Source organism: Chroicocephalus ridibundus, chromosome 29 (assembly GCF_963924245.1).
Source record: "Chroicocephalus ridibundus chromosome 29, bChrRid1.1, whole genome shotgun sequence".
NCBI lineage: Eukaryota > Metazoa > Chordata > Aves > Charadriiformes > Laridae > Chroicocephalus > Chroicocephalus ridibundus.
In genome coordinates this window covers 449,308-475,974 of record NC_086312.1, presented here as the reverse complement: position 1 = coordinate 475,974, position 26,667 = coordinate 449,308, and the positions used below count along the sequence as shown (strand labels likewise).

Here is a 26,667-nt window from a genome sequence, read left to right as displayed (position 1 = left end):
CTTGTTTTTGCTCCCCAGGGCTGCTGCCCGTCCCTCGCCGTACGTAAGCGCAGCTGAGGCTGCACCTTGGGAGGGGAGATTCAGCCTCGAGGAGCTGGGAGGAACTGAGGAACCGATGCTCCCCTCCCTGCCCGGTTTCTTCTTCAATTCAGCGTCGCGGTTTCCAAACTAAACCGCGTTACCTGTGGCTGGGTGACAGAAAAATCCTCCTGTTTTCCCCCGCTTTCGAAAAAGAGATGGTTGGGACCCTGCGTTGAGCTCTTCCCCACGCGAGTGAGACCTGGCAGCCGCGCAGCTCGGGCTGGAAGCGTTGCTTTGGCAGCTCCCGCCCTCAACAAATTACACATTACAAGGTAAGAGCTGGCAGATTTTCTCTAATGGCTTTTTTCTTTTAATATATATATACACACACATATGTAGGACCGCTGGAAAAGCGGAGGGCAGAGGTGGGTGGCAGGAGTTGTTCTGTACCAACCCCTAGCGTTTCTCCTGCGCAGGATGAATGAAAGAAAATTGAACTATTTAAGTGTGCAGCAGGAAAAGGAAACGAGGGTTTTTTACCAGGGGTGTTATATTCTAGCTCTGCTGGTTCCTCCGACCATAAATTCTTGTGGGCAAGCGTTAACCTTTGTTTTATGGAGACCTGAGTCACTTGGCAGTGTTTGTAATAGTCCAGAAAGTGTTTACTTAAGGCTTCCCTATTCACGTTAAACAAATACAGTATCCGCTTATAATAAAACACTCAGTAATTTATTACAGGAGTAAAAGATAACTTAGTATTCAAGAATTCAAAGCACTGTATTAACAAATATACATTGCTCCAGAGATGCAAACTCTCTTTAGCCCGAACTGTACAAATGCTAAGAATAGATCCTTAGCATTTCTTTTACAACTTTATGTTTTGGTCCTGTTTCTTAACGGTCCTTTGATGAGACAAAAGAAATTTGTGAAGTAGATCGTTTAATCTCCCGAGCCGTTTGGAGAAAACGTGGTATTTTCTAGCTCTGGCCTCTTCAGGTGGCTTCTAGTGTCTTCGCAGGGGATGGTAATCATGGGAAAACTGCTCCAGTGCGGAAGTTTTTGTGTTGTGATCTGAATTCCGTGCTGCACGCGCAACCCAGCGCCCAGGAAATGTGTAAGGCTGCCCACCCTGTAGTGCGGAGCGGGGTAGGAAGCCATGCGGGCGTCAGGAGATGGCACTATAGGACTGAGTCCTCCCTCTCCTTGCCTTAAAACTTGGCGGACAGAAAAATGTGCTGCAGGGAGGCAGAAAGGGGCGTCGGGGGAACCCACTCGCGGGGGAGACGGACACCCCGCAGGTCGCAGCGACCTGGGTTTAGACCCAAGAAAACCTTCTCATCTGCCGGGGGCTCCAGGGCTTTGCTGCCTTCGTGTGGCAGCAGCCTCACGTGGAGGCGTTCCAGAAGCTCAACGTGCTTCGAGGGAAACAGAAATTGTGTCCTGGAGAAATGGGCTCCACCTCGGCGTCTTTTGCCCTTTGCAGAATGGCTTTGCGCCGACTGGCGAGTGGAAGCGCCAGCTGAAGGATCCAGCCGACGTGAGCTTTGCCCATGTACCCTGGTCTATGACACTCAAAAACTGAGTTACGCTCCAAAATGCTGTGAAATAAAAATGATGAAAAATCAGCACGTGTCTCAGCTGCCAGAAAAATGACGGTTTGGGAAGGTTTTCTGTCCACGGTTGGAGTTGCCTCCTTCCTGGCTACGCCTGGCCAGCCAGGCACTCCGTGTTTCCTCCTCTTCTCGCGTTGGCCTTCATGCCAAGCGGGGCATGTTCCAGAGAGAGCCGTCCGGTTTGCTTCTTATCGCTTACATGGGTTTGTTAAGGAGTAAAAAGCAAATCCGGGGTTAGGCGAAGGCCTGCCGGGTAGTTCACAGCAGGAGCCTTTTCTCTAGCCTGCGTGGGAAATAGAAATAGGACGGTAGTTTCACCCCATCATGTTCCTTCATTCGGCAGGCGTGGGATTTCAGTCCTGTCTCACTTTCCGTTGCCGTTAGCCATTATTCTTCAGGTTTTTCCTATAGGTACGTCCCTGGGTTGAGGTCTTCTGTTTTCTCCGTCGATCCCGTGCTCTCCGGAGAAGGCTCAGGGGATGTGGAAGTGTCGTCGACTTTAAACTTTGAGACAATCCTGGCGGTTTCCTGCGTGATCTCAAAATGTTTGAGCTGCTGTCTCCCTCCCGAGCGCGGCTTGACCGTGCTTGTGTCGCTCGAGCTGTTCCTGCTCCTACTGCTCTCCTCCAGGACATCCTTTGTCTTGGAGCTGCTGTCAGTCGGGTTGCCTTCTGCGCCAGACTCCATTGCCACGTTGGCTAACGCGGTGGTCCTCAAGGGCAAACTGGAAGATTTGGGAATGACTGGTTTCGTTTTCGGCTGTGCTCGAATATATTTCACAGGCTGTCGGCTGAAATGGCACCTGGGCTGGGTCCCTGGGACCGTGTCCGAATCGCTGTCGGTCTTTTCCTGCGCGGGGTCCTCCAGCTCCTCCAGCTCAGAGCCAACACCTGCGCTCATGTCTGAACAAAGAAATTAGACGGTTATCCTAGTAACCTTGTCTCGGGATAAGGTTCTATGACCGTTTTGGCTGCTGAATTCTTTTCCCATTAGAAAGGATACTGAAAAACCTCTGGCATTTAAGGGGCTAAAACGCTTCCCTCTGATAGCTTCGTTAATTCAGCAAGATACACGCTTGAAAGAGGTAGAAGATATGAATCGGGCTTATATTCTTAAAGCTCGCCTAGGTGCACTGAAGCCGGGTGATTGGGCTCGAGAGCTGAGGCAGCAGCGGGGGAAAAAGCCCTTCCTGAGAAGAGCAGAAAATGTGCTTTCGAGGCAACGGCTCTGCAAGAAATTACCCGCACGAAGACTGAGCAGCGACGCCCAGGGGGACATCCCAGCCGTGCTTTCTCCGCTGGGTGACGCGGAAGCCCGCAGGAGGCGTGAAACCCAGCAAACACGGTACCGGCCAACCTCTAACCCCATCGCAATCCCCGCTTCGTTTACCTGGGGCGTCCACGCTCCCCGGACTGTGGGCTCCCTCCAGAGTCAGCTCATTGATGGCTTCCCTGGAAGACGAGTTATCAGACGCACAGTCCGTGTTTAAACCGTGCTTGGAGGGGAAATTCTGTGGGGAAAAAGCCATGAGTGTTTATACAGGACTCTTATTTGACATGAAGACACAGTCGACTCCCGCTTCACCCCAAAATGCTGTTAGAGGAGGCGACCACTTGAGCTGAAAAATGCCTTGACGTCTCTTAGATTGTGTGTAACGCTTGGGGGAAGTAGGGAAGGAGCTTGCAGGAGGTCACACGAGAGGAAAATCGTGATTCGAGACCTGCCAGCTCCAGCATCCGTGCCACAAAGCTCACCCAGAAAGCAGCCCCGGGGTGCTGAGACCGCTTCCCCTGTCCCGCGGGACACTGGAGTAGCCCGTTTCGGAGCAAAAAGGGGAAACGTCAGGAACCAAGCCGTTCACTGGAGCGCGGTAATTACCGTCAAACACGTAACGGGAGGATGAGTGGAGGACACGGCAGCGCTCGGGAGGCGTAGCTGGGGTGGGACCAGTGTGAGTTTGCACAAGGATCAGGTCGCCGGGGCGGGGGCTTTGCCGTTATTAATGGCAAAACGAGAGCACCCTTAGAAGCAACTCCCCTTTTTACAGGTTTGTGACACCTTCGGTGGAACTCGGTCACGCTGCAGGCGCGGGTAAAAACGGCTTTGGAAATAGTGAAAAGCAATAGTTGTGTGTGTGTCTCAAAAGTGCTTTCTGTGAAGGTTTATTAACCCTGCCGGGTTTCTGCGCGCAAGAAGTGAATCGTGTCTACCCTGGTGATTTTATTTCGACTGCAATCATAGTTATTCTAATTTCTGCTTCCTCGGGGAGCTGGGCACACGGAGAAAGCAGTGTTACCGCGTGTCAGGTGTGGACGCGGCCGCTGCAGACGCACAGTCTGGCTCACAAGCGCCCGTGACTTGAAAGCAGGAGGCAGAGAATCCCCGGACCCAGATCTCACTCCCTTTGGCTTAACTTTAGGAAAGTCATTTCCTCTTTCTTGCTCGTCAAACAATGGCGAAAAGGGAGAAAAACCCCACCGTGTTCCGGCTCGGGGATGCTGTGCCCGTTTGTGTTTTTAAAGTGCTGTGGAATACTGTGAGGAAAGAGCCGTGGCGCCTGGGAGGAACGCAGAAGGCCCAGTAGCAGGGGGTGGAAAAACCAGGGTCCGCGGCCACTGCTCAGGGATGCAGCGGAATGGCTGGGGTCTAAATTTTCTGAGCGACTGGCATCTAAAATGCGGAGCAAAACCACCATCCCGAGGGGGCTGAGAAGCTGCTGGGTGATCTGTAGCTTTTTTATCTTTTTTTCCCCTGATTCTCCCACTCCACGTGCAACAGGCTCTCTGCTCCTTCCTCTTGGAATAACCCTCTTGATAGGCAACGGTTTGTTTTTTGTTTTTTTTTTCCACGGATAACAAAAAAAGTTCTCTTTAATTGCTAGCCCACCTTCCTGTCTCTACAGCAGGGTGAGTAAGCCCAGCTCAGTGTCTGGGAGCTCTACCTCTAGAGTTACATTCTGGCTTGTGTTTGGGCTCTGAGGTCCTTCCTCCTTTTCTGTCGATGCTTCTGGCAAAGGATTTTCACATCCGAGGGATAAGGATGAAGGCAGGTCATCCATCCCAAACACCCTTTCGTAGTTCTGAATGAGAAACTCCACAATCTGGGCTTGATACCCGGAGTCAACAAGGCATGACATTGAGACGTCGCTCCCCGAGCCTGGCCGGATCAGAGTTGGCCCGAATACTATGCCCAGGTTGTTTGGGGACATCTTGTTCTCTTCGTATTTCTCTGCCACCCTGGGGGAGGGAAACAGGACCGTTAGTGGCTTCCCAGCTCCTGACCCGAATGCGCTGAGTTCGCAGATGGAACCCACCAAAACACCCATTTCCTAGCGGAGAGAGAAACCCCGTTGTTTACAGGGAACAGAGCTCTGGGCCGTACGTGGAAACTCCGGAGAACAGTCTCGGAAGTTGCCTGGATCTGTCTGGACGGTGCAGCCCGAACGAGAGTGGCTGCTTCTGGTGACCTGCCTTCAGAGCTGGGTGAAAGGGGCTCGATTCACGTTACTCCTTGACCTCTTGCTCTTCACTTTAACTATGAAGCACCATCAGTGAGGACCTTCTGGTCCTTCTCGGTCATTAAGACTGTCTCCTAATTGCTGCAAGGTGGTCCTTTCCATGAAGGAATTTTTTACCCTCCTCATAACTGCCTGCCTGGCTCCAGATCAGCCTCTCCCAGGTCAAGGAAGCCCAGATGCTCTCCTTATACACATCTGGCGCTCCGCTGGCAGCGAGGTCTCAACAGGGTTGTCCTGTGAGATCTCAGCAGGGATCCCGTGAGGACAGGCTGAGAGAGCTGGGGGGTTCAGCCTGGAGAAGAGAAGGCTCCGGGGAGACTTTGGAGCCCCTTCCAGTCCCTAAAGGGGCTCCGGGAAAGCTGGGGAGGGACTTGGGATCAGGGAGGGGAGCCATTGGACAAGGGGGAAGGGTTTTACGCTGAAAGAGGGGAGATTTAGACTAGATATAAAGGAATTATTCACGTTGAGGGTGGTGAGCCCCTGGCCCAGGTTGCCCAGAGAAGCTGTGGCTGCCCCATCCCTGGAGGGGTTCAAGGCCAGGTTGGCTGGGGCTTGGAGCGACCTGGGCTGGTGGGAGGTGGCCCTGGAGGGTCTTTAAGGTCCCTTCCAACCCAAACCATTCTGTGATTCTGTAAGAAATGCTTCATGCTGAGGGTGGTGAGACCCTGGTCCAGGTTGCCCAAAGAGGTGGGGGATGCCCCATCCCTGGGAACATTCAAGACCAGGTTGGAGGGGGCTCTGAGCAACCTGTTCTAGTTGAAGATGCCCCTGCCCATGGCAGGGGGTTGGACTAGATGGCCCTAAAAGGTCCCTTCCAACCCAAACCAGTCTATGATTCTATGATCTCCTGTGGTCGGACCTGTCACCAACCAGTGTGACAACCGTCGCGCTCCTCACCTGTACAGGTGTGCGATGAGGTGCCGCAGAGTGTTGTAGTTGCTTCCAGGCAATTTGCTCAGCAAGTCCTTCATGCTCTGGATGGGATCCGGAGGGAAGCCCGCGCAGTCCCACTTTTCCTCCCCGGGTTTTTGCAAATCTTTGGCGAGCGCAATGAGGTCGTTATAGAGCTGGGACAGCAGCACCGGTGCCGAAAGCTGCAGCGAGACGGGAGGAAAAGCAGCGTGTTACTTCATCCTGCTGATCCGGCCCCGAGGAATGCGCTCGGCTGAGGTTTGGTACCCTCCCGGCAGAGATTTGGTACCCACTTCCTTCAGGAAATGCTTCAGGACGCCAGTGATGTCGTGGGGGGAGTGCTCGGAGAGCTCCACCAGGCTCCGTCCGTTCTCGAACGCCTGGCATAGCTTCTCCACCCGGGCTTTGGATCCGCTTATCCGATAGATCCCCTGCGTGGTTCAGAGCGGGGAGAGGTCAGGAGTTTTGGATACAAAGAAAACCGAAGCAAAAATAACCGACTACTCACCTGCACCCCGAGGGCACGGGCTTCAATTTCCGAGGTGCATTTCACCACTATGAAGGGAACTTCCTCTGGGAAATCTCGAGGAACCTGCGTGAAGTCAATGCCAAAAAGGGGTGCTCGGTTGGGCAGCTTCTTGTGGCCGCAGGTGATGAGCAGGTTCTCGAGACACTTCTTGTGGCAGGCCAGGCAGCACTGAAACGGCAGAACCCACCCGCGTTACGCTCTGGTTGTGGTCCGGCATCGCAGCAGTGGCAGAACGTGGAGGACTTCTCCTCTTCCCTCAACCACCGACGTCCCACCAACCCCAAGAGGGTTCTTCCAGGCAAGTGAGGGTTACTCAAAGACAGAAAAATGCGCGTTGTGTAATGCAGAGGAAGAAAAAGCACTGAATTTTGCAGAGGGGCCCCTCATTTCTCCAGACCTTCAGTGGGGGACGATGGTCCCACTCAAGGCGACTGCAACGACGTCTCCTAACCCTCACCTCCTCGCACTCGAAGCCGCTGACCATGAAGGTGTCACACTCCCTGCACTTGGATGGACCCCGCAGCTTCCTGAGCCGGTGGGTCTGCGCTGCGCTGGAGAGGAGGATGTTCTTGAACTGCTGCTGGGATGTACCGTTTTCTGCAGAAAAAGCATTAAAGCGTGAAAAGGAACCGAGACAGGAGTGCGGTTTCCACCTTGGGGGGCAAAAGCGCGTGCGGCTCACCGTTTTCGAAAGTCTGCAAGGAATCTCTCTCTTCAAAATCATCCGAGGAGGACATGGTGCCGGTGGATGGAGCTTTCAACAACTTCCTAGTAGAGTTGCCTTGAGAAGAGCGAAAACATAAAGAGCTGTTCTCGCCCTTGTGATGCGCAAAGTGGGTCAGCGTGGACTTTATTCCCGGCTCAGGGTTTTGGGGGCAATATTAGGCAGGAAATTTTTGCACCTCTCACCTGGGCTAGAATTGGGAGAGTCCAGGGATCGGGATTCATAGCTCCCACCCAGGCTTTCTGTGTCGCTGCAGAGGGATTTGTTCGCACCTGCGGAAGGTGGGCACGGTGACGGACCGTCCCGAGCGCCCCTGGGGTACTTCGACACGGGGGTGAAGTCCAAACGGAGCTCCCGTGAAAATCCATAAATACTTGCCGATATTTTCTCCCACCTTGAGCAAAGTCTTAAGCGCTGCCCTGAGAATGGCAGACCCTCTCCCACCGCTTTGGCCCCTCCATCTAAATTAAGCTACAGGGACTGGAGAGAAAACGGGGGCGTCTTTATTCAATTCAACCTACTCTGTTCACCGTTTGTGGGGAACTGCTTCCTGGCCGTCTCCTCTGGCGTGCTCGCGTCCTTCGCTGCGGAAGAGGGTCCGGTGTAATGCAATGCCACCTTCTTTCTGCTGCTGGGAGGGGACCTGCGAAGGGGTTGCAAACCATTTTCCAGCAGTGAAAGAATAACGGACAATATTGCACCACGGAGGTAGCTCGCGGGCGTAAGCTGAGTTTTCCAGGAGACTGTGGTAAAAACACCCGCACAAAACTAGGAAAAGAAACTTATTCGGGATAATTGCGCCTTTTCTCTCTGCAGGAAATGTTTAGAAATCGGGCAGCACCCACGCGAGGAAAGAGGGATCCAAATCTTTGGCAAACGATAGAAATAACCGAAGGGAGGAAACTGCTGCCCTGTTTTGACTGCTCTTGGTCCCGTGCTCAGCAGAAGGCACCGAGCACATCTTTAGAGATCGGTTCTTCATTAGCGGAGCCACACAAAGCTCCTAACATCCGAGGCCCTGGGCTCGTCTGTAATCAGCAATCACGATGCTGCGGCGTCGCTAGTGACTTTGGAAATGTCTTTTAAACCTCAATTTTGTCCCACGCAACACACATTTCTGGCCTTTCAGCTACGATGTAAGTTTTCCGCTTTTTTTTTTTTTTTTTACCTCTGCCCTCCAGAAGCGAGTGGCTCGAACTCAAACACTTCCATATGAATGTCTTTCTTCTGCAGAGCCTGAATGAATTCCAGGTATTTCTCGCCGGCTTTGTATGGCTTGCAGGCCTCAGACAGGTACTGGTATCCCACTGGAATCTGTTCTGACTGTGTCTGCCGCTGCTTGAACATCCGCAAAGTGGCCTTACAGGGAAAAGAAAATGGAAAAAAAAAAAAATTGCTCGTCAAAGCCCGGGTGCTTTTTCCTCCCCTGGATCTCACAGTCATTCGCCAGTCTCCAGTTTGTCGTTACCCAAACTCGGTTACCTGCGCTTCTGCTTGGTGATAGTTCTACGTCACAGGTGGGATAAAAATTGTCACTTTCTTCCCCCCTCCCCTAGACCTTTTCTGTGGATATCTGCGTCCTCAAAGCAGTAGTAATTGCAAATGTGATTACGTGTGGGAGATTTTGTCGGTAGCAGGTTGGTAGCAAAGCAACGTCCAGAGCGCTCCCCTAATTCCAACTGCTTGGGAACGGTCGGTTACAGGGTGGTTCAACAGGGAAATGGTGAAGATCCTGAAGGTCTTATCCCAGACAGCGGTTTCCCTCAAAAAGGGATGAGAGGAGAAATGATAAGATTACACGTACCCATGTCAGCACCTCGTCCCCTTGGTAAATAAGCTTCCGAATATGGGAGACGATCCGTGCTCGGACTTTCTCCAGTTCTTGGCGTCGAAAGTTGGCGTCGCTGATGCACATCTTGTACAAAGCTTCTGCTTCCTGAACCTGTGCCCCACCAGAAACGGAGGAAAGGAGGAGAAAATCAGCCAGGATGGGTGGGAAGATGCGTGTGGGATGGCTGGGAATAAATACCAGCCTGGACGGAACTCATCACCTTGGCTTGTGCCTCCTCGCAAGAACGGCGTCGCTTCTCCAGCTGCTTGTTGGCGCTGCCGGGGTTGGTGGTGGCCACGCTCTGGTATTCGTCCTCCGCCTTGGCACTCAGGTGCTTTGCCTTCTCCAGCTCCTCGCAGCGCTGTAGGTATTGCAAGCGGGACTTGCGCAGGGATGACAAGGATTCGTTCTGGAATAGAAGAAGGAATGGGTTTGGGAAGCACAACGAGGCGGTGGGAGGAACAAGCCACAGCAGTAACTCTGCTTATAAGGAAAGAGCCTGTCTTGTGGTTCCAATGGACATCGTGGTTCCGATGGACAACATCCTTCAAATGGACATCGTGGTTCCAATGGACATCATTGCTCAAATTGACATCAGTGTTCTTCGTCCCCCTGCTCCCAAAGTTCAGGAGCTCCCAGAGACCCCCTGGGTTTGCTCTACAGGGTGAGTAGAGACCTGGCCATCCTGGATCACCTTCTGCAAGGTGCCCAGGAGCCTCTTCCACCCCTGCAGGGATCCCCGGAGAACGACGGGGCTGATGGTGAAGCGCTGGCAGAGCGTGTGCAGCTGGGCTTTGCTGAGGGGTCGCAGGCCCAGAGCCTGCCTGGGCAGGGGACCCCTCTCTGCTGAAGACCAGCCCAGCGCCAGCGTGTGCCAACCCAAGCCCCATCCTCGCTCTGCCGGCCTCTGCAGTCGAGGTGATGGGATCTGGCAGGTAGCACCGGTGGGATGGCGCCGGAATGCCGCGCGTACTTTCCAAAAAAAGTCCTTTTATTCAACAGCAGGATGCATATTCCGTGGTCTGGTTATAGAATCGTGGGATGGTTTGGGTTGGAAGGGACCTCAAAGACGCCCCCAGTGCCACCCCCTGCCCTGCGTAGGGCCACCTCCCACCAGCCCAGGTTGCCCAAAGCCCCGGCCAACCTGGCCTTGAACCCCTCCAGGGATGGGGCAGCCACAGCTTCTCTGGGCAACCTGGGCCAGGGGCTCACCACCCTCAACATGAAGAATTTCTTACATCTCATCTAAATCTCCCCTTTTTCAGTGTAAAACCCTTCCCCCTCGTCCCACGGCTCCCCTCCCTGAGCCAGAGTCCCTTCCCGGCTTTCCCGGAGCCCCTTTAGGGACTGGAAGGGGCTCCAAGGTCTCCCCGGAGCCTTCTCTTCTCTGGGCTGAACCCCCCCAGCTCAGCCCGGCCCCACAGCAGAGGGGCTCCAGCCCTTGGATCATCTCTGGGGCCTCCTCCGGCCCCGCTCCCACAGCTCCGTGTCCTTCCTGTTACTGCTCATTCATAGAAGTTTATTTTTGGCGTTTTGCGCCGCGACTGGCCTAAAGGTCAGACCCACCTGTTGGCCTCTTACCATTCTCTTTTGCTCCTTTGTCCACTGATCTTTGAATTCTTTCCTCCACTTCTCAATTTCATTCTTCTTGGCTGACAGAGGCTGCAGAGGAATAACAATTAGGACGGCAACAATTCCTTAGCGGGTGGAAAAAAAGTATCTGGCAGGTGAGGGCACGACATTAGAGAGCAAGCCTTGCAAAATGCCTCTTTTTTTCCCTTAAACTTGGTGTGTGTTTCCTTCTCTCTTCCCCTCCGCCCCCTCGGACCGGGGTGAGTGACCTCGTTAGCTCTCTCTGATGCTCCCGTTGACTCTCTGGCCCCGGCAAAGAAACGCGGTACCTGGTAGAATTCCTTCTGTTGGAGCAATCCCGCCGTCTCGCTGGCTGAATTTCCAACCTTTATGTCATGTTCCAGGACCATTCTGTAGAGTGCGCAGAGGGGCATGTTGTGCTACGGAAAACGGGAATGTAAAACGAGGGATCGGGACCGCGGCTTTCCTAAATTGAAGAGCTTTTGGTAGCTGTGGCCGAGATTGGTGACAGAAAGGTGAGTGTCTACATGGGGTAAGTGGGGGGGGGGATTATTTCAGACAGCACAGGAGGGTGCTGGAAGCAGAAGAGCTTTTATATTGGGCAACGTCGTACGAACTCCTCATCGGTCCGTCCTTCTGTCTCATTTATCTGCTATCTTCTATCCGCTTTTATACTGGGCAGCGTCGTACGGACTCCCCAGTCCGTCCTTCTGTCTCATTTTGCAAATACTGGCTCTGTGTTATAAGCCGATAGAGGAAGAATGGAACTGGTCCAATACTGGGAGTTTTAGGAAGGTTTTGGGGGGTTGTGGATTTGCTGCAGGGTTTAGGCTTGGACCCTACTGCACGGACAACCTCGCGTTTGCTCTTCCTCCGAAGGGAACGCTCCGAAGGAACCCTACCTGCTGGGAGATGGCGTTGCGTCCCGCTTCTGCGATCTTCACGATCCCTTTGGCAAACTCCGTCTCTGTGAAAGGGCAGAGCGGGTTAGACGCCGGATTCCCAGGGACGGGGGTGGGTTTGTCAAAGCCGGGGGTCATTGCGCTCAATGGGGATCGTTCGGGGAAGAAGAAATTCTGACTCTGTGCCTTTCTCGCCAGGCAAAAGCGACTAAAAGGGTTGGTGTTTGGCCGTGCTTTTGTTTGCAACGGTGCGTTCTTGGCTGGGATTTTTTAAAAAAAAAAAAAAAGCTACCGAAAAGGGTACAGACTCTGAAAATGCACAGACTCACCGTAGCTCAGACGCTTTTCGATCCAGCTGAGCAGCTCTTTGACGTATTTACACCACATCTTGGCATATTCGAGGGCCGCGTCGATGCCGCCTTCGCATTTTATCAGCATTTCGTCTGCCTCCTGAACTGCAACAGAATAAGTCCCGGTTCGGAACGGCTCCGGCTGATGGGCAGGGGCTCCCCAAGAGTGGCAAAATTTGGAGTCTCAAGAGTCGGTGCTGTGAAATACTGGGATAACAGCCATAAAAAAAGCCGCCATCATCTACTTCACGGCAACCCCACGCGGTCCTGCCCGTGGAACCGTGCAAGTGCCAGGTAATTTAGACGTGTGTATTCCTCTGCCTTCTATTTTTAATTAAATATTTTGATTTAATTTGTTCTGAAATCCAGAAGTGAAGGACCTAGTGGGTTACTGGGGAGCTGCGGGAAGGAACTCTTGGTCCTTGGTGGAACCTGATACAGCTTCATCACGCCGCAGCGAGTGACTTCAAACACGTTTCCAGCTGAAATCTGTGAGAAAGCAGCTGAGAAATATTATTTTATCCCCCCCAAAGTCCCATACTGCCCGAAGCAAGTGGAAAAAAAAAAAAACAAAACCCAACATTAAGTTGTATTTTAAAGGAGTGATGCCAGCAGAGACACTGGTATTTTTCATCGGTGTCGTTAGGAGGCTGCCAGGAGAGTTGCCGGGTGATTAAGCGTTCTCGTGTCGCCTCTTTGATTTTTTTTAATTAGCAATCTTACCTGTTACGGCATCCGGCACTTGCCTCTCTGAACTGTTTTTGCTCTTGCAGAAACTTTGGCTCAACTGTAGGGGGGAGGGAAAGGAAAAAAAGGAAAAGGGGGGGGGGGGGGAAGAAAAATGAGTATTCAGAAATTTGGAGGATTTTTCAAAAAGGCCAGCTGTTTTGGTTTTTTTTCCTCTCATCGCACACGAGAACAGCGGCTCTCAGAGAAAAATTAAGTTCCCAGCCCCTTTGTTTATACAGAAAAGCATGAAACGAGGCTGATTATCCCCAAAAGTCCCCCACTGCCCGAAGCAAGTGAAAAACATGAAGTTCTATTTTTAAAGGGCTTCTGTTTCTTAAGGCCAAAATTGTAAAGATTTTTGATGCGTGACTCTCGGACGTGTTTTGGGTTTGCTGTCTTGTCTGGTCTGTTTAGCACGCAGAACTTAAACCGGCGATTTCTACGTCTTGTTTTTCAGCAAAATATAAACGCAAACAGTAAATGGCTGAGTATTTCCCCTAAATATTAGCTGCCCTGTTGCCACCTCCGTCGCCGTTATAACCGAGTGTTGTGCAGTTGCCTTCTGTCTGGTCAAGGAAGAGTAACTATTTTTTTCCCAGATGATCACCCAAAAAGCAATTTTAATAACGTAGAATTGTGCGCTTTGGCGAAGGACATGGATAATTTATTGAATAAAATGGATCTCCTTCTTCGCCTACCGGAATGACCTCGCTTTCTGCGATCGGCTCTGGGTCGTCGGTGCTGTCAGCGTCACCGATGAACATGTCAACTGTCCTGCATAATGAAAAACAACGCGATTAAATAAATGAAATGAGGGTTTGCAAAGATCCGGAAAATGATCTCTGCCCTGTTTCTCTACATACGTGTTTCCAATGGAGATTTCAATGGCATCCAGGCTCCGGAATATCTCACTGTACCGCTTCCTATTTTCAGGTGTCCTCTCTTGATTGTCGAGACCTGGAGTTGGAGAAGAAATCGTGTTGCTGATTCTGCCCCTCTGCTGTGGGGAGACCCCCCTGCGGTGCTCTGGGGCCATGGGAAGGACACGGAGCTGTGGGAGCGGGGCCAGAGGAGGCCCCAGAGATGCTGGGAGGGCTGGAGCCCCTCTGCTGTGGGGCCAGGCTGAGCTGGGGGGGTTCAGCCTGGAGAAGAGAAGGCTCCGGGGAGACTTTGGAGCCCCTTCCAGTCCCTAAAGGGGCTCCGGGAAAGCCGGGAAGGGACTCTGGATCAGGGAGGGGAGCCGTGGGACGAGGGGGAAGGGTTTTAAGCTGAGAGAGGGGAGATTTAGATTAGAAATTGGGAAAAAATTATTTGCTGCGAGGGTGGTGAGCCCGTGGCGCAGGTTGCCCAGAGAAGCTGTGGCTGCCCCATCCCTGGAGGGGTTCAAGGCCAGGTTGGACGGGGCTTTGGGCAACCTGGGCTGGTGGGAGGTGTCCCTGCCTGGGGCAGGGAGTGGCACTGGAGGGTCTTTAAGGTCCCTTCCAACCCAAACCATTCCATAATTCACTGTGCCTGACCCAAACCTCCCCGAGGGCAGCAGGACGGTTTCTAGAGGTGCCGGGGAGCGTGGCTGAGCCCTGCTGTCCTGCGCAGACTCACGGGGAAGCGACAAACCGCGATGCCCGGGCAAAGGACGGCGAGGTGAGGCCAAGGGCCAGATGGGATTCAAGAGAAAATTTTAGAAACAGTAAATTCATCGAGGTTCCTTGGGCGGAATCCCCAGAAAATGAGTCTGCGGCTGTCCAGGGAGGACATCGAAGCTGATTTTAGGGCTTGCAATGAGACCCAGGATCGGCTGGGAAACCCGTGCAGAAACCGTTATTGTAGCCTCTCTGAGCCGAAGTCCCGGTGCTGGCAGACCTGATGGAGGGGACGTGGTGGCGTGTCCCCACACCGCCACCAAACCCTGCGTCGGCAGAACCCTGGGCAGAGAAAACAGCAGGCATCGCCGCGGGCTGCGTTGCACAAGTTGAGCGTGTGTTGCAATGTTTTATGCGCAGGAACCGTTTCTCAACGTTGTACGTGCTTATTTCTCCTCATCTACATGACGAAATCCCGCACCTTGTTCGGTCCCCGGCGGGCATGAATTATCGGGCATGCAAAATATAAAACGGGCTTGTCCCCACTTTGATGGGGGACACACGATGCCCTCCTGCCACCCATCTCTACGGTCTGAGCGCCTTCTGCCCGCAGCCGCACGTGTAGTGAGGCGGAGGCGAGCGCGTTAATTTTACATGGCGTAATTGGTGCCGTTAATCTCACTTTCCACCCAGCTGCGCCTTCGTCACCGAGGGCTGAAACTAAAATCGACCCCGGCTGAAAGTTGCTGGGGAAAAAAAAAAAAAACAAACCAAAAGGAAAGAACGTTTCAAAATACGGAACTGGGCACAATTGGTAAAAAAAAAAAAAACAAAACCAAGAGAAAACTTCACTCTTCTTTGTCCTTTTGACATTCCAGGAAACAGGATGTGGTTGACCTAAATCTAGAGTTGCTTCACTGGTAGTTGAGTTTTTGACAGCGAGAAGCAAGTGGTGCTTGGTAGAAAAGTCAATTGGCGTCTCCTTTAGTTACAGCGACTCCCGGGCCTTGTCTCAGTCCTGAAAAATCCAGATTTTTTTCAAGTCCAGTTTTGCTGGGAGCTGGTCTACCCTTAACCCTCCAGACAGTTGCCGACCCAGACTCGCGGAGACGATGACTGCAGAAAATTCCCGGCACCCGTCTGATGGGCACCAGGATGATCCTGATCATCTTCCAGCCAAAATGGGGTAGAAAAGCACAAGACTGGCTTGTCTGGACAATAAGGAAGACTGTGAGGATGTGTGGATGCATATGGGGGTTTTTAAATTATAAAAAGATGCCAAACAACGCGGAGAAAGTATTTGAATGTACAATTAAGAGAAAAACGGAAGTATTAGGGATATTTTTCTCCGCAAATCTCCTCGTTCGGTGTCCAATGAAAGTGCTCTCTGACAATGACATAGTTACAGTGTCCAAGCTGTGAACGTCAACCCATCTCAGCCTGTCATCAGCTTAAAAATAGAAATATTTTTATGATTCGTTATGAACCAAATGAAGAGGTTTGGGTGGGACACCGAAGCCACGCGTCCCCTGGTAGTCAGCGCTGAGCACCGCGGGCCTTCCCTTCTGCACCAAGAAATCGGCCAGGGACGCTCTGAGCTTTGCTGGGCAAATAATTCAGATTTAGGCTGTTCTTTTAAAAGATTTCTGACCGTTTCAGTCCAAAGTGAAATGAGGCACTGAAAGCGTGTGAAGACACGCCTGGGTTTTTTTTACCGTAAACCACTGAAGCCTGAAGGAGCCGCAAGGAACCGCTCAGAAGGGCCCACCACGCTTGGGGGACCTGGGGAAGGGGTTTAAAAGCGCCGCTGATGTTAATCGAGAGCTGCAAACCAAAGCCAGCGCCCGCCCTGCTTTGTCGTGATAAATAGTCGTGATAAATCACCATTTCGCACTTGGCGGGTGACCGTGAGACCAAACATCTCGCTCTGGTTTATCTGGAAGAGACACAAGTTGTTCGTAATCCAAGACGCGACAAATCCAAGGCGTGCTGGTTTAATTTGAATCCTAACTACCCTCGGTCCTTTGAGCAGGGAGACATCTGCCGCTTCCCCTGTTTACCACGAGCAGAGGATTTGTACAACAGGAAGAAGTGACTCAACGTGAGCAGCGCTGGTGATGGGCACAACGAAACGTTCCGCTTTTGAACGCGGCTATTGTCGGGCTCCAAAAGATAAAGCAAGAACCGCAGGTTCTTGCAAGTCTTTGGCTTCATCTCAATAAGATAATGCTACGATGAAAGTAGGAAGGTGGAAAAGTTGAACCTAAGAAGTTTTCCTAGCCCTGCTGTAGCTGATGTTACTAGCCGCCTTTCTCATTCAGGAGCAGCGCCGATTTATCCCGTCCATTTGAAATCTCTCGGGTGGCTTTATTGGCACGTGGAGATCTGGGCCGAATGATTCATGTGCCTCGCACGTATCTCATCAAGGAAATCAATTGCCTTGAATGTGTTGGTCTTCGTTGTCACAGCTGTCATCAGTCCGCCGTCTGTTGGGACACCTTCAGGAGGTGCCTCCCTGAGGAACCGTGCGCTCCTGATTGCCCGCTTGCTAAACACGGAAACATCTCTGCACGTTTTCCTGTGCTGGGAGGAAAATGGAGCCCCTGTGCCTGGCAGGCTTGCTGCCGCTCCCGTAAACATCCATCAACTAATTATTCTTTCAACCCTACTCAAAGCTCCTTGCCTTCGGCAGTGAGGATCAGGTGGCAGAGCCCCTACTGCAGCGCTTGGATGTGGGACCGGGGGCTCGGAGAGACTCCGGCTCGCTCCTTTGTCCATTCGCTACGGCTCTGCAGCCTTATTTACAAATTTAAATTAAATTTAAAACCAGTTATCTTACTGGACAACTCGCTGACAACTGGAAGGCTGATCTAGAAAGTCACTTTTCTGGAAATTAAGAAACACCTATGTTTCTTGAAGGACAGCATGGCCTTATTCTTCTTATCTTAGACAATTCCAGCAGAAACCCCTTCCAGCGTGGCCTTATTCTTCTTATCTTAGACAATTCCAGCAGAAACCCCTTCCAGTGTGTCCTTATTCTTCCTATCTTAGATAATTCCAGCAGAAACCCCTTCCAGCGTGGCCTTATTCTTCCTATCTTAGACGATTCCAGCAGAAACCCCTTCCAGCATGTCCTTATTCTTCTTATCTTAGATGATTCCAGCAGAACCCCCTTCCAGTGTCGGCACTAGACCTGCATCCTAAAGGAGAACATCTCCGCGCGGCCAACGCTCGCGCCGGAGGGGGCCAACTGTCCAGCCAAGTCCTTCCCCATCCTTGGATGGACAAACGTGTCACCTCATCTCCATCATGTCCCTCCTGGAGAGCTCACCGCTCTCCTCTGCCGCCATCCCGGGGGGAGCGAGCTCCGGCAGCGGTGGGTGTGCAGGGCAGGGCGGATATTTTTAACAGGAAAAACTCTCGTTCTGCTGTTGAGCAGAAGCATCGCTTCCCTTTCGGCTGCAGTTACCGTGAAATGAGGGAAATGTTTAAAACCCCAGCTCAGCGCGACTTCGCCACCAAACCTCGGCATCACCAGCCTGTTCCCGGTAGCGCCTCCCTCTTCTCTGCCCTCAGTCTTGCGCTTTGCAACTCAATGGCTGAATTTTTCTGCCGGGGTAAATCTCCCCTTTCTGCATAAAAGGACTCAGGCTTCTTAGCAGCGTCTGCGTAAAATCCCCCGCTTGCTAAGCCACGCCGCCGGGCGAACTGAATTACACCAAATGAGTCTGAAAACTCTCGACTCCTGCGTGAAATCCTCCCTCTTTAACCAAGACGCCCCTCAACGAGACCCCGATTGCGGCCGGCAGTGAAGCTTAGATCAGCATCTCCATCTGCCCGAGGAATAACGGTTTTAGAACACAATAATCCAAGTTCCTTGACAATGGTTTTGCAAACCCGAGACCACTTCCCATCTGCCACTCCGATTTCTCGCCTCCTCTTCCTCCTTCAGTGGAACAAAGGCCTTGGCAAAAACCGAATTAACAAATAAAGCTAATTTTTGAGGAGGTCGGAACCGCCACCCAACGGCGCGATCACCCCCAACTGACAGGAAACACTAACAAGGTCAGGCATCTTAAATAGCAGTACGTATTAACGAGGGGATTAATGAATCACGTTGGGGGAGGGGGAAAGGAGAATTTCCACTTAATGCATCGATTTATTGAAAAAGAATGCAAATATTCCAGCAGAAACGGAGCGCAGGTGCATGAGTTTGCGAAATAAGAATGAGGTGATTGCCAGCTTTAGGGGAAAATATCAGTAAAGCAGCCTTGTCTTGATAGATGGCAGCCCCCTGCCATACTTAATTACTTAATAAACCTGCCTTTTTAAGTAAGAAAAGTACAACTACGTTAAAATCCTCACTGCTTGTTTCTTCAATATTAAGGATAAGGAAAGGTTGGTGATGGCGAGAAGAAATCAGACTGGTGGTGAAGCACAGCAGATGCTCCCAGTGCTGGAAAGCGGTAAAAGGACCTCCCAGTTAGCAACAGAAGGACGAAGCTGGGACGCTTACTGGCTAAAAAATAAGACCGCACAAAATCATTTATACCGGTCATTTTGGTTTTGCGAGAGAGCTGTCAAATAAACCTCCTGACCAGGTGAGATTGGGGGGATAAAAGGCGCCCTGTGGATACGGCCTGCTTGGATTTCTCAAGGGCATTTGACTTTTACAGTCATGTCACCTTCAACGTGGGATTCTTGGTCGCGCGTTGAAAGACTTTTCACTGCCAAACCTAAAAATACATCTTTAATCAATGTACAGGGTTGTTCCTAGAGGGATCGAGACATTCCTGCTTTATGGTGGGTTCGTTAAATGATCAGAGTGGTACCACCATCTCTCCTGGTCAAGTGCTCGATGAGACCAAGGTTGTGGATTAGCTGCGCATGTCGGATGGCCAGGCTGGAAGCCCTGAGAAGCGGAGGTGGACACATGGGGCGGTCGCCTAACGTGAGTTTTTCGTGCAACGCGGCGGGGAGAGGAGCCCTGGCTGCGGCCGGGAGAGGAAGATGGGGCAGGAACGGGCTCTGCGCGCGTCTCTGCACGCGATGCTGCACCACGAGCACCCTGGAGCTTGGTTCTGCCGAGGGGTTGTGCTGAAGACACCAACGCGCTCTGGGGGGCAAGGGTGGGAAGAAAACTGGTCTCACAATACAGTTCCCAAACAAGCTCAGCTTATTGAGTTTATCAAAGACACCGAGACATCCTGTAACCGTCCCCGAGTGTCATCGTGAGCTACAGAAACTCTGCGTAAGCCAACAGTTTTGCCACTTTCGTGACAAAGACGCAATGGGATCCAGCTGCTGAAAGGCAAGCTGAAATAGAGAATTTTCTAGCTGCAAGGATAACGATGCATTGGACCGTGGCAGCAGGGAAAGGACGAGCGTGGCCTCCCATGTTTCCACGATTACAGAACCAGTGAGATTTTTTTCACCCCTCCAAAGTGCCAGGGACTGGGCCCTGTTGAAGATGGGAGGAGGATTTGTGCTCTCAGGTGGTCCAGAGACCTCTCAGCTGCTCCGTCGGTCAGTGTTACTCCAATTTAAACGGATTATATTCGTAATTAAGGTGGTCACCTTTGAGAACAAGGACGTGGAGCAACTTTTGGTCGGAGGGAGTGGAGCTGATGATGTGCAAGTACCAGCGCTGGGTACTTCCAACCTCTTAAGAGAAAACGCTACACCTTCTGCCTCCCAAAAAAAGGGTGGTTTGCATCCTTTCCTCCTAGAGAAGTTAATGTCCGGTACAAACGCATCGAATAACTTCATCTGCCAGAGAAACACTTAGAGAACTGAGCAGTTGGGTTGGGGCTTGGAGCAACCTGGTCTAGTGGAAGGTGTGCGGGGGGCAGGGGGTGGGACTGGGTGGGCTTTAAGGTCCCTTCCAACCCAAACCCTCCTATGATCTTCATGGAAACCCCAGTTAGAGGAACTTACAGCTCTTTTCTAGAACCCCTATTTCCGAGGTGGCTGACAAGGCTGATCTGCGTCATACGTCCTACCGTGCCCCCAGAGCTCCCGGTACAAACAGTTAGAAAAGGTTGTTTCAAATGCCGTCACGTACCACTTGGTTCTGGGTCTCCCATGGCTGAATCTTCCGTGCTTTGGTCTGAAAGCAGCAGAATCCCAAATTACCCAGCTTTGAATCACAGCTGAATTAAGTAAAAAAAAAAAACAAAAAACCAAAAAAACCCCCAAATTCTCGATCAGATCAGACGTGAAGAAATTATCCAGAGGCCCATGATAGCGGCGGGTGAAGAAGACCGGCCCGAAAGAACCGGCAGAAGCGCCCGGCGGTGAGCGCGGCTGCTGTCACCAGATCTGCTTCCTGCCGACACGCTTCCGCGTAAGGAAACGGTGCGGCGTGTAGTTGTCTGATCACGCCATTTGCATAACTCCGAGGTCTCTCGGTAAATAGCAGAGAAGGGACCGTTTCAGAGCCCCCCCCCCCCGCCTTCGGCGCTTTGAGCTCTCGCGGCAGCCTCGGTATTTCTGGCTGGAGAACGCTCTCTGCTTCCAAAGAAACACCCGTCCTCCCAAATATCCCCAACAAACCACGGAGAAACGGCTGGTGGTGCGGGGCAAGGGCTGTTGGGTTAAAAGAGGGGCCAGAAGAGGGAAAAGATGAGCATCTTGGGCAGCGGTCCTCCCCCGAGCCGCCGTCCCTCTGCTCTCCTCGCCGGCACGGGGCTGTTACGGAGACCCTGGCCCGGCAAAACCGACATCCAAACTTTGGAGGGTTTTTGTGCCTTAAATAAAACCAAGCCCTGACGATTTTCATGCGTTTTTGACGAGCGAGGGAAAAAGCTATCGCTTGCCTCAAGATGTTTTTCAGCCCCCTCCGGGCGGTGGATGGGGACGCGGGGCTTTAAATCCGGACCTCGGTGGGGAGACGCGCTCCAGCTCCCCAGGAGCTGGTTTGCCGATCGCTAGCGCTGCCGTCCTTAGAGCTGGTGAATTTTGCCTCTGGTTGAGGAATACCGGTGGTGATTTAAGGATGAAACCGTGCTGCGGGGAACAGAAAACGTTTATTCAAAGATTCTGGATCGACGCGAGCGGAGACTGAAGGGAACTTCTCTCCTCTGCGAATATCAGAGAAACTTGACAGCAAAAACGTGACAGTCGAGAGACGAACTTGTGCTCAGGGGTGAAACTGTTGATTTTTCTTTGCTAAATAGTGACTGATTAAAACCCCTGGGTTTTCTTATGCAACCTTGTGGCCCTGGGCTCCCAAAAAAACACACTTTCCTTTTCCTCGGCATCTGCTGGGGACTCCAGGAACGCCGCTAAGTTTCCTCTGCAAAATTTCTCCCGGCGGTCGCAGCCGGCAAATCCTCAGGCTCTTCCGTCCCTCCGAGGACAGCCAGACACGAGCCAGAGGTAAGATTTAGCTGGCCTTTTGGTCATCAACGCTTCTTTAATTTAAAAAAAAAAAAAAAAATAAAAATCCTGGGATCTCAGGGTCGCTGCTTCTGCGTTGGGCGTTTCAGGCGCGAGCGGGACGGTGTCTGCTCGGGCTCCGGAGGTGACGGTTGGCTTTCAGAAGCGGAACCGGGATGCACAAAGGACGGCGAAGTGCCGCTGGGATCAGCGCGATGAGCTTCTCCTGGCAAATCCTGCCTGGCCTGCGCCTCAGTTTTATAATTTCTACGATTACTAAACATTCTGCGATGTTTGGTCTAGGTGTGATTACCGTACCCTGCTCGCAAAGTGCTTCATTTACAGATAAGTGCTCCAAAAAAGCGTTTTTTCGGGTGTAAAGGCGTTTATAGCCAAAAGGATTGCAACGTAGTACAGCAACACCCCCTCCAATTAATTATATTTTTTAAAAAAGCTAATAAAAGCTAACACAAAGCAAGGGGTACGGCTCCGCATTTACCAGGAACGTAACTCAGGATCCCAATTCCCGGTCTCACCAGCCCGTTTCCCGTTTCCTAGACGTTCTTGCTGAATGAGCCCGTTCTTTTTCGGTTGGCCTTTGGGTTTGGTTTTTTTTTTTATTTCGGTAAAAGCGGAGATGGTAAAACCTTAAAACCTCGCAACGCAGCCCGCAGACTCCACCTGCATTTCTAACCCGGGACTTTTTTTTTTTCTGGTAGTTTTGGTTTTTTTGGTTTTTTTTTTTAATCCCTATTTTAGACCGAGCACAACGGCAAGTTACTGCAGAGCCCTGTGACAACCCCCTGCGAGGTCGCATTAAACTTCCCTTTGCGTCACCGCTGCTGTTTTCGAAGGCAAGTGCGTTTTCACGCCGGCAAAGTCTGTTGAAGGCAGGGGAGGGAAGAACCCGGGGAGTGAAAGCGGGGCCGTGGTTGGGGCACTTTCCTTCCTTCCAGCTCCCCGCCGACGGCCTCGCGCCCATCCTGGCTCCGCTCGGACGCCGAACATTGGGAGGCGATGTTCACTGCTCCCCCTTGAAGCTCCTCCGACCCCCAAAACAAAGGCCAGGAACCAGCTTTGCTTCTCAGGAGGCTGAGGCTGGTTTTCAGGTGAGGATTTTCCACTAGATTTAAGTAAATCTGAGCTCCCAAGACGCCAACGTGCTAAACAGGGACAGAAAGGGCGCTACGGATTCAACTTCAAACCATCCGACTGAGGTCGGTGTGGTGTTGGACACCCCCGTAACCCCCCAGGACTGCGTAAACCAACCGTTAACGATCATCCCGTGGGTCAGGCTAATTCTCCCCCTGCCGCGCGCTGCCAAAACAAACACACGAAAGCATTTTGCAGGGGGTTAGAGAGGAATTCAGCGCCGAGAGAAGCCCTGACACACGCCTGCTCGCCCCGACGGGCATCACCAAGCCACGAACGGCTCCCCGGAGCCTCGTATTTTCATTCTTTGCCGTCACCAACCGAACACAACGCATTTTTATTAGTGGAAACCAGAGAGAGAGGTGCAGTTTGCCAGCACAATGGCCAACCCAAATAAAAGGCGCTCGTGTCTAAGCCTTTATCTCGCTTTCGTGCTTTTTAAAAGCACCGTCTTCCCTAAGGAGGGGATCCGGGCAAGAACAAACCTTGGGGATCCCTGACTTCTGCTCAGCGTCGGCACCGACGTGTGCGGGGAGACCCGCGTGCCTGTGCTGAGCCCGTCCCCGCTTTCCGTCCCCGCCGAGCAGAGGGCAGGAGCTACAGCGCTCGTGGGGCGCACGAAGGTTGTGGATTTACCCTTGACGCTGGCGATGAGGGTTGCTACGGCAGGCTGGACGGCATCCCCGGGCAAAGCAGGATACGTGTTCAGGAAGGAGGAGACGGCTTGCAGTAACTCTGCCAGTTTGCCTTCAATGGAAGCTGAGATAACTTCTCCTAAAATTAAGAAGGGGAAAAATTATGATTTTTTTTTTTTTTTGCACGCGTAAACTCTCCTCCTCACCTCTCCCGGGAGGAGCTCACTTCAGCACAGCGGTACGGGTACCCGGCTGTGTTCCTTAAATACTCGAGTTCTGCACGAAACAGAAAATAAGAAATGCCGAAGACCGAAGCAAGCAGAAAACCCACGTGCGGCGATGGGATGGATGTGGAAATTGCCCGGTCACCGGGGCCAGGACCCTCCGTGAGCCCCCACGCTGCCTTTTGTCCGGGTTCTACTCCACGAGCTCAAGCGATGAACGTCCCCGCTTCCTTCTGCAGGAGCATCGTGTATCGTCCTGTCTTTACATCCGAAGGCCAAGCTCCGTGGGAAGAACATCGTCCCAAGCCGAGCGCTCGGAAAGATGCTCGGCGGAAGAACCAGCCCAGGCAGGTTGAATTTCCATGTAGTTTGGTGGCTGCTAAAAGCCGACGTCTCGAAGCCAAGAGCGCCGCGGTGGTTAGGGATTGGCTCCAGAAGCGTGGCCAACCCAACTGGTCGGGCGTGCCTGGGGGAAGGCCGTCACCGTGGCCTCCAGCTACAGCTTGCGGCCGTGGGTGGGGCAGGCAGGATCAGAGGGAATTCGGGATGCCTCCGTGGGGAGGGTGGCTCTCCTCCGGGAGGCTGCTTCTTCCAGCAAGTCGTTAAAGGGGTTTCGTTAATGCTGCCAACCCGCAGCTCCTAGAGCAGCGCCGAGCCTGTGATAATTTTCCCAATTCTCAGTTTAGGTCTATTTATTGGGCTCCAGCCTGGAGCGTCCTGCGAGGACGGAGGCTCTCCGGGGAAAAGGGGGAGAGGGGGACGTGCCGGACGCGGCACTTCTTCTGGAGCCCGTTTCCAGGCTGTGACTTGGGCTCCCACCGCTCCCCAGAGCGTCTCCAGCTTGAGCCTCTTCTCCTCTCCTGACACTCGGACTCCTTCCCAGCGAGGAATCCCGGTTTTCCCAATGGGGTCAGCGCGGGCACCCTTTTTTCCAGCCCGTTTAACTCACCCGTGAGTAATTGCAGCTGCCGTCAAGGGCACTCGAAAGGTTTTTGCATCGCTTTTGGAGGAAACCTGTGCACTTAGATGGTTAAGTGCTCTGAAATTTTATCTATTGATGCAATTCATTACGGGAAAGGACGTTTACATAATTAAATATCTGCGCAGCAAGAAGCCACTCTGAATTGTCTGAGGGCTGCCTAAATTCATCGTCTTACATAAATAATGCAGCAAGAATGAGGCAGGATCGCTTCTGCTGAACAGAATCTGCTGGGTTTGTAAGCAAACAAGCGGATTGAAAAATACTTACCTTTTCGGAAGAGCTCGCGGAAGTCCTGAAGTTTCCCGTCGATGTTCCTCAGGTGTGTGGTGACGCGAAACACCTCCGTGGGGTCCGGGTGGCCGGTGCCGCCCCGAGGACTCTGGATCAACACCGGCCGCTGGCCATGGGGCTGGTGGCCTGGCGGGAGGCGTCTGCCTGGCCATCCGGCTGCGATGCCAGCGGGAGCGGCGTTGTCCCGGGCTCCCGGCCCGTTCATGGCAAGGTGTGGAGCTTCCCCGAGTCCCCAGTGGCTTGAGCCTTTTTCTCAGGCTGGGTTTTGGGGCGCGCACCCCCCAGGTGAGCCCTCAGCCCGGCTCCCCCTCATCGAAAGGCGGCGAAGCGGCATTCTGCAACGGCCGCTGGAGAGGCGAGACAAAACACTCGGAAAAAAAAGGAAGGTAGGGGATGAATTCTCATGTTCTCAGCATTTATTCATTTTGCGATTCAGGAGAGTTGCAACCGGTGGTTTTGGAGAAATGACCGAAGCAAGTTTGAATTATCCAGTTTCTTCACATCCTTCCCAGCAAATGGAAACCCAAGTTTAGGAAACTTTTTCTTAGCGAGGCTTGGATATCAAAAACAAGCCCCGAATATCCATATGCAACAGCGCTGCATTTCCGTATCGGTCTCTCTTATTTACCATAACATTATCTGCAAGTAAGAACGTTGGTTTCGGCGAGCTGTAGAGAGCGCCTTCCATCGCTTTTGTTGTCCTTCCTCAGCTAAATCACGGACGGGGAGAAAGCCATCGCCTCTCCTGAGAAACCCCTGGGTTTACCCCAAGCGCCGGTGTTTGCTGGTGAAACCAGAAAACGGAGCCGTTGCCGATGTCCCCGCTGCATCGGGCTCCCGAATCTCCGAACCCTCGGTGCCGCCGCTGCTACGCGCAGGCTGCGTGGGACGAGAGAGAGAGACGAGTCTGCAACCTTGGGGCAGGTGTCAGGCCGTGCGGATTTTCCACATTCCTCTTGGGAGTTGTGAAATTACTCACTTCCCAGCCTATCTGCTGCATCAGACCCGTCCTCCTGCCCGCCTTTCGTTAACTCTCTGCTGTCCGAAACTCCTCAGGCGTCTGCGGCGTTCCGCCCGCGCCGGGATATTTTTTTCTTTTTACGGAACGGGAAGGCCCTTTGCGAGGAGGTTGTGCCCGGCACGGGGAAAAGGTAAAGCAACAAATTACGTGGGATTATTCCCAAAAATTACACAGACCAACTGTAAGGTGGCATGTTTGAGAAAGTAGTTACATCAGAAATTGCTTATTTGCACTAAAGCACGCTTAGATACTGCCCTAAGCATCTAAACACCCTTTGTTCTGTGTCCTATAAATAGAAATAATAAGCCCCACGCATGAAAGCAGGGCTAAACGTCTTAAAAACGGCATAGGATCCGTCAACTGGGAGGATTTTCATCTCTGACGGAACTAGAAATGAAGAAATAATGTTTGCGGCTGGTTTTTTGTAGGGTCGCTCTGCTCCTCGCCGCCAGCGTGAAGCTCAACGCTGCGCTCGCTCACCAGGCGCAGCGTCTTTTGGAGCATCGCTGGGACTTGATGAGCTTAAAGGTCTCTTCCAACCAAAAATGATTCTCCGATTCTCCGCTGCCTCCCCTTGTTCTCCCATCTGCAGCGACTCCAGCCCACGCGCTGCCTGGTGATGTTCTTTTCTTGGCTTCCCAACTATTATCCTAGAATCATGGAATGGTTAGAGTTAGAAGG

General features: G+C 52.4%; 1 protein-coding gene across 2 annotated transcripts; it reads right to left on the bottom strand.

The window, feature by feature from the left end:
* Positions 1-767: 767 nt before the first annotated feature.
* On the bottom strand, positions 768-25,462 carry GMIP (GEM interacting protein). 2 transcript variants are annotated; one of them, XM_063318910.1, is made up of 23 exons: positions 24,942-25,462; positions 23,470-23,607; positions 13,585-13,678; positions 13,420-13,495; positions 12,716-12,779; positions 11,972-12,097; positions 11,643-11,707; positions 11,049-11,159; positions 10,729-10,809; positions 9,368-9,556; positions 9,121-9,258; positions 8,485-8,675; positions 7,838-7,959; positions 7,502-7,588; positions 7,275-7,373; positions 7,050-7,189; positions 6,572-6,760; positions 6,357-6,494; positions 6,049-6,245; positions 4,576-4,870; positions 3,024-3,144; positions 2,437-2,536; positions 768-2,358 (listed from the first exon to the last, which is right to left on the bottom strand). In XM_063318910.1, exons 1-23 carry the CDS (start codon positions 25,168-25,170, stop codon positions 2,040-2,042), a joined length of 3,309 nt encoding a protein of 1,102 aa, XP_063174980.1. In that variant the 5' UTR covers positions 25,171-25,462; the 3' UTR covers positions 768-2,039. The 2 variants fall into 2 exon arrangements, with proteins under 2 accessions (XP_063174980.1, XP_063174981.1); XM_063318911.1 differs by lacking the exons at positions 23,470-23,607; positions 24,942-25,462 and adding an exon at positions 20,366-20,820 and having other exon boundaries at positions 768-2,536.
* Positions 25,463-26,667: the final 1,205 nt, after the last annotated feature.